This window comes from Penaeus vannamei, chromosome 24 (assembly GCF_042767895.1).
Source record: "Penaeus vannamei isolate JL-2024 chromosome 24, ASM4276789v1, whole genome shotgun sequence".
Lineage (NCBI taxonomy): Eukaryota > Metazoa > Arthropoda > Malacostraca > Decapoda > Penaeidae > Penaeus > Penaeus vannamei.
The window spans coordinates 21,365,532-21,373,031 of record NC_091572.1 but is presented as its reverse complement, the minus strand read 5'-3'; the positions used below and the strand labels follow the sequence as shown (position 1 = coordinate 21,373,031).

The 7,500-nt window shown below is 37.8% G+C and overlaps 1 protein-coding gene across 7 annotated transcripts in view; it reads left to right on the top strand.

Moving 5' to 3' along the window:
- Positions 1–3,258, top strand: part of LOC113822052 (astakine) — a 6,089-nt gene extending 2,831 nt beyond the window's left edge. The window contains exons 2-5 of one of the 7 annotated variants that reach the window (XM_070138480.1): positions 622–691; positions 1,563–1,704; positions 1,889–2,004; positions 2,174–3,258. In XM_070138480.1, coding sequence (XP_069994581.1) covers positions 641–691; positions 1,563–1,704; positions 1,889–2,004; positions 2,174–2,308 — 444 coding nt within the window. In that variant the 5' untranslated portion in view covers positions 622–640 and the 3' untranslated portion in view covers positions 2,309–3,258. Of the gene's footprint in view, positions 1–621; positions 692–1,537; positions 1,705–1,888; positions 2,005–2,173 lie in introns of those variants that run through there. The other 6 variants (XM_070138481.1, XM_027374568.2, XM_027374567.2 and 3 more) reach the window with 6 other exon arrangements.
- The last annotated feature ends 4,242 nt before the right edge of the window (positions 3,259–7,500 follow it).

Genomic DNA, 7,500 nt, shown 5'->3' with positions numbered 1-7,500 from the left:
ATGAAATAATCAGAATGACGGTCAAAGACTAGGGAGGAGAAGACACGGGGCGTGGGCGAGTTGGGCGTGAAACCTCAGAAAATCGGACATAATTGGGGATTTTAAGTTAGGCCGATTTATGGACAAAGCACGCTGTATGGCAAAGGTGCGTGACGTTCATTACCTTTAACTGCGAATTTTTTACTGTATATTAACCTCGTTTTCATTCTTTTCTGTGCGAAAACAAGGACGTTTCCGTTTGTCAATAATCAGATATAGTTTCTTTTTTCATAGGAATTATCATTTACGTTGATAATGCGACACATATATAATCAATCCCGTTTAATCATGATTATACATAATGAATAGACGCTTTGTAAATTAAAAAATAAATCAAATATCAACAGTCAAGACATACGTATATTTGAACATCAGTAATAACTACACATTATAGAATGTAAAGAGACAAAAGTAATTAACTGCAAACAACCACAAAGAATGATAAACAAAGAAGCAGTCCGTCCCTTAACATGCTCAGCGCACCATCACCAGAGCGCTTAAATTATTCATATTTCCGGGTTGGATATTAGATAATAAAAAAAAAAAGATACTCGCTGCGTATTTCATGCTTGTATATTTCAGAGGGATTTTGTTCGCTTACATGACGAGAGCCGGATTTGCTCGCTGGATTCACCAAGCGTTTGATAAAATGGTCAGTGGTTTTATTACTGGGATAATGAGAACTTCCTTTGTATTGTATCGCTGTTAGAGGACCCGGTTATAGAAGAGCGTTCTCGAGGCTGCTTTTTTGTTATTTTCATTTTCGTTATCATTATTTCCATCATCAGAACAGTCATATTTGTTATTGTTAATAGTATTGATATGATTATTGCTTACGTTATAGATCTTTATATATCTTTATCTTATAATGTAAATTTTATTATTTGTGTCTTTATCATTATTATTGAAAATATTAGTATTATCACCATTATTAGGATCATTATTAACGTTATATTAATACTGCTTCATTGTCATTATCATCATTACTATTTTTGCTCTCATTATTATAATTATTATTTATTATAGTACACCGTCAAGATAATTATGAATACATAGTAACTTTTATAGCTTGAAATGAAGAGGAAAGCCTTTGGCTACGCATCAGAATCTCACTGATGTGCTTTGTCGCGAGCAGGGCGTTATCCGATACGCCCGCAAGAGACATATGGCGTGGGCGTTGAAGATGAGCGATATAAATAGTTGTCGAGTCCGTGCTTCAGATGAGAAACGATTTTATTTTCTGGATTATTATGAAAAGACGTAGATTAATTTGATATTAAGGCGATTTTATTTTATCATGGTGTTGTTATGTAGATATATCTATTTTTTCAATCATTCTTTTGTTCATAGATTTATAGACACGTTCCTTGTAATAATAATTTTTATCATTTTCGTTATCAGTTTCATCCCTTTGACAGACGAAAAATCACTCGTCGCATTATCAGACATCATCAGTAACCTCCCCGTTTTGCATACGACCGCCCTCCTTTGTGGCTATAATTGCAATCACATTTCATCAGCAGCGATCAATCAACGGAATGGCCGTGTCCAGTGCAGTCAGAATGTTGGCAGCGGCCTGCCTTGTGGTGTCAGCAGTCGGGATGCGCAGACTGGGCGACTGTTCTTCAAGTGCTGACTGCGGACCTGGCGCCTGCTGTACAATAGGTGAGTGTCATCATCAGAAGCAGTCTGTAGCTGTCAGTGGTTCAGATTCCATTGTTGTGTAGGAATGTCGAACTTCAAAAATACGATGTTCCAGTGCTAAACTGACGTGACAGGGAACAATACAGACTCTTGCTGTAAGGCATTTTCTATATCCATCCACGTACTAAGGACGGTCTTTGTTCAGCAGGCTTCAACCGCTACAGCGTGCCGCAGTGTACTCCCCTGGGCGACCTGGGGGACTGGTGTCGCATCATGAACCCCCCGCGGGAGCTGAATCTTGCGTACCCCAACGGCCTTCAGGTGAGACTCTCGCTCTTCCTCTCTTGAATTTATCTTGATTTCGGATTTCTAGTGAAACAAATGGTGATGCTGACCGGTAAATGAATCAGCTGGGTCGATAGAATTCAGTATTTTTGTCATATCACTTCATGGACTTGTGAAGTTACGAACCTTTACGCCCATATTGCAGATTGTCCTTACGGATACATACCACGGAATGTGTCCCTGCAGACCTGAGCTCGTCTGCTCCAGGGCCTCGTCGACCTGCCAGTTGCCGAACGAGAGCACGCTGGACCAGGAGGACAACTCGCTCTACAGAGATTAATCGGCTGCGCTTTAAGCGAGCTGAGAGCTGCGCAAGTAAGCTCAATCCAAAGGGAAAGATTTCTCTAAAGACAAAACCCAAAAGGCGTGACAGAAGACCCAAGTTCTTGCACACAGAGACGAGTCGCCTTCGTGTTCCCCGAACCTCCAGTCAGAGGTTTTGTATTGCATATCAGCTTCCTCTTCCGCGTTACTATATCTGTACCTGTTACTTCACTCCCGTGCTTCGAATCTAGATTTTGGTTTCGTCTGTGAGGAAGTTCGCTGAAGTTAGGGCCCTTTGTCTCCCTCTTTGTATACGGAGTAGTCATACTCAGCACATGTGTGTGTGCATCAGAATATGTCACACATTATTGTGTCATTACATGAAGCATAGCCTCAAATATCTATGAGTTTTCAAGCAACTTTTCCAATGAGCACGCTAATGAAAACAAGACGCTATTTTTTTGTTTTGTTTTTGTTTGACTGGTGTTGCTCATTGAGTCATTCAAAACCATAGTTTTTTGTGGCTGTTTTATGGCATATATCTATATACAAGATGCATTTAAAACAGTTGCAGTACCTTGGAAGCTGAGCTTGATAGGTATTATTTCAACCGCTTTCTAATACAGAGTATATACGAAGTACAAACGCATATTTAAACAAGAAATTGGATGCAAAAGAATCATTCTTCGGTTGATGTTTACTTAAACAACACATCAGATGGAATGTGCCATGTTATAGTTGACGTTGTAGGTTCTGAAGTAGTGGGAGTGTGTTGATGAAAATACCAGAGCATTCTTAGCAGCGAGATAAACGTTTTCCCGTTATATGTAAGCACACTAATATTATATACTTATGCTTTATTGCCTTTTTGTATGATATTCCCAGCACCTTGAGGCTGAGGAGGTACCAAAGATAGCCTTCATGGGCATTTGATAATGTATTTATGAAATAAACAATAGCGACATGGCTTTTCTTTCCTTTGTGCCTTCGTGACGTGGCTGCTGACTTGCTGCTGTAACTTGGTGATTGCAATGAACGCCACGGCGTAACTTGCCTTTATACAGCATGTATGTGTACAGGGGGTCCTCGACTTACGACGGAGATCCGTTCCTATGATGTCTGTACGAGTTGCCCTGGATATATATTCTTGTCCACTACCTCTAGCGCTTCACCTCGTACATGTATCTGTTCGAATTGAACTCTACTGTCGAACATGACTTTAGTCAGTTTCTTGTTCATCCTAAATCCAACTTTCAGACTTCTATTCAGATCGTTTATCAATTGCTGCATTTTATTTGCTGATTCAATGAAGAGAACAATATCGTCTACAAATCGTAACTCGAATTTTGGCATAAGTCTTAACACACCTAAATACAGCACATGTACATACGTACATAAGCACCGGCCACATATGCTAATGCAGGATGTATACTTGTATTAAAGTCATAATCTAAAGCAAGGATTTGTGGTTCCGAGTATATCTTGTCTATCCCTAATCCAGAACCCACTGTGGAGACATACGAAAATTACCTACATGGAAATAAAGAAGCAGACATTACTTATTTAGCCTTTGCAAAAGCTTTCGATATTGTATATCGCAGAACCTTCTTCCGCAAAATTAAGGACCTTGGAATCGGAAGAAAAAGTAAGAGCATAGAGACACAATTTTTTAATAAATCACAAAGATTAATGGTGATTGAGCATTTCTCAACTGTTAAAACTAATGTCACAAGGGTCAGTTCTTGGACATTTGTTGCTCCTAATTATGATTGGGGACAGTGATAGAAATTTTAATACTCCAGAGTAACATTTGCTGATGATACACATATAAGTACACCTTTGAGTATATTACATGAAGATGGCAGACTGGAAGATGATCTACATGTCACACGTAACTGGGCAAGTGAAAATTATATGAAACTCGAAATCATTAGGTATGCCCCAACAGTCAAGACCATGATGAGAGACTGTTGAGCGAGCACAAAGTACTGCCTTGTTATAAAAGACCTAGGACTGTCTGTACGTAATGGCATGGAGTTTAGTCATCATACTGAGAGGTAGATAAATTATGAGAACTTTTCAAACAAGAGATCCAGAACATCTATAAACCACTAGCACAGGCTTTTACAGTTTTCACCCGAAAAATAGACCGCGTGACAGGTCATGATTAATGGGAAAGATTTTTGAATATCGTTTTTATTTTTTCAAAGAAAAGCACATAACTGTATAGCATTAAAATTCCTCGAAAATTTAAGACGAAATCCAAGAGAGTGAATTAGAATATGATATATACTAGACGGAAAACCCGTCATATTGGGATCAATGGTCAAGCATCTCTGTGAAGTGAAATGCATAATCAGTGTCTCTTGATTTGTGTCAAAGCTGTTTGATATTGTGCTAAAGAATATTACAAACATAACCTTCACTGCAGAAATGCTTAAAGAACAGATGAATAGCTCTTAACCTCAAGTTCAGTTCGTAGTAATAGAAAAGACGAGCGGCCATAATTTGTTTCAATTTACATAAATGAAATCCATATAGTTAAATCTATATGCTGTGTGTGTGTAACACACATACACACACAAAAAAAAACTATATATATATATATATATATATATATATATATATATATATATATATACGTATATATATTATATATATACATTATAAAGGGTGCAATAATGCAACACCTTATATTGCATTCATATCTACTGGGCCGCAAGGTCACCAAGTGGCAGCGTGCCACGCTGGTAACTCACGCTCCTTGCCTGCCCTCGCTGAACCTAAAAACCACTCCGCCAAGGGGTATATGAGGTCATCCAAGCTGAACCTCATGCTCTCTCACTCTCTGACGGCCGCCCGCCCTAGCAGGGCGTGGGGCACTCACTCGCACCTTCCCTGTGATCGCTCCTGACCTGAGTTGCCGCTCCTGGCCCTCCGGCCGGAAGTTCCACACAGTGCCGTTTTTCGTGTATCGTTATTCTTGTTTATGTGTTGTAACTCTTAGAAATAAAGAGATCAGCTATTCAGTGTATCACTGACGCCACCTGTAATTCAACTACACTATAAACAAGAGGTGTTAGACACTCTTATAGTTCATATATATAATTTATAAACATACATACATACATATATATATATGTATGTATATATATAATATATACATATATATATATATATATATATATATATATATATATATATATATATATATATATATATATATATATATATATATATATGCATGTATATGTGTGTGTATGTACGCATGTTTGTATGTACAGTATGTATTTACATCATCAAATTGCACATATATATACATTAATATACGTTTATATATATATATATATATATATATATATATATATATATATATATATATATATATATATATATGTATATATGTATATATGTATATATATATGTATATATATATATATATATATATATATATATATATATATATATATATATATATATATATATATATATATATAAATCATCATCATCATCAGCCGTAGTCAACCAACTGCTGGACGAAGGCCTCTTCCAATCTTTTCAAACATTTCCTGTCTTGCGTTTTCTTTGTCCATCTGTCGTCTTGTCACCGGCATATATGATGCTCCCGAGTATATCTTCCACTTTGTCTGTTCCCTGATCCACATCGCCCTCATCCGATCTCTTAGGCTAATTCCCAGCATCGATCTTTCCATCCCTCTCTGGGCACTTCTTAGTTTCCGCTCCAGTAATTTGGATGTATTCCATGTTTCTGATCCATAATTCAGAACTGGGAGGACGCACCGGTTAAAGACTGCTCTTTAATGACAATCACCTAATGGCAAGGAGCCTCTTAGTATGCTACTGTGTCCGCCGAAGGCGCTCCAGCCTAGACTGATGCGTCGCTTTATTTCTTCTTCGCTAGATGTGTTTGCCCGTACGAGTTGCCCTTGATATAATATATATACACTTATCCACTACGTCTAGCGCTTCGCCTTGTACATGTTCGAACTGAACTCTACTGTTGAACATGACCTTAGTCTTTTTCTTGTTCATCCTAAGTCCAACTTTCAGACTATCTCTGTTCAGATCGTTTATTAATTGCTGCATTTCATTTGTTGATTCACTGAAGATAACAATACCGTCTGTAGATCTTAGATTGTTTAGGTATTCGTCTCCTATCTGATGCCCTTTCCGCCACAGTCTAGTTTCTTGAGCATTTCCTCGAGGCAAGCTGTAAACAATTTTGGTGAGATGGTGTCGCTATCTTACACCTTTTTTAATTGTTATTTTATCGGTTTCCGTGTGGACCTTGATGGTTGCTGTCCCATCCTTGTATATATCTTCCAATATTTTACAAGATAAAACCTCTACTCCTTGTTGTCGAATAGTACTTAAAACTGCTGGTATTTGTAGAGAGTCAAATGCCTTTTTGTAATCGATGAATTCCATACACAGGGGTTAAACCCCTATATTCGTTTATTTTTTCTCTTAATTGGCTGAGCGTGTGGATGTGATTGTGTTGTGACTGATGTGTTGTTGAGAATCCACTGCGGAAGCTGCCTTTTCTCTAGGCTGGTTAGAATCCAGGGGCCGGATTCAGTAACATGATCGTAACGCATTTACCTCAGCGGTCATTTCCCATTGCGTTTACCAGTGATGGCAAAATGAGATTCACGAAGCAATGGTAACCCGCATCGACTGTTACAATCGCAAATCGACACATTCTAATGGTACCCAACTGAGGGCTCTAGTAAAGCAATCCCACCATTCAGCGAGCGCCATACATAATCCTTTAGGTTCCTTCGACCAATCACGTAACATGTTAACGGAACTACACACAGCGAGATTTCAAAAATCCTTTTCACAACTAAGACACCATTTAAACGTGTATAAAAAAGATAAGATTTATTTAATGGTTATCCATCATGTGCGATGTTATATGAATCGGAACCAATATAAACACTGTTATATTTATATATCATTGTTTAACGCAGACCAAAGAAACAGTCCAAATAGCATTTATTTATTCATTTATTTCCCATCATTCTTAAACAAAGAACTGATTCAAACCAAAGTTTTATTCATCACCATTTAACATCAAATAAAGAAAAGTTTTCAAGCTCATTCTCGCACTTGCGCTTTTGAGTTTGTTGTCGTTTGGTTAAAATGCCAACAGACACAGTTGCTATACTCGTTTAACGTTGGTAT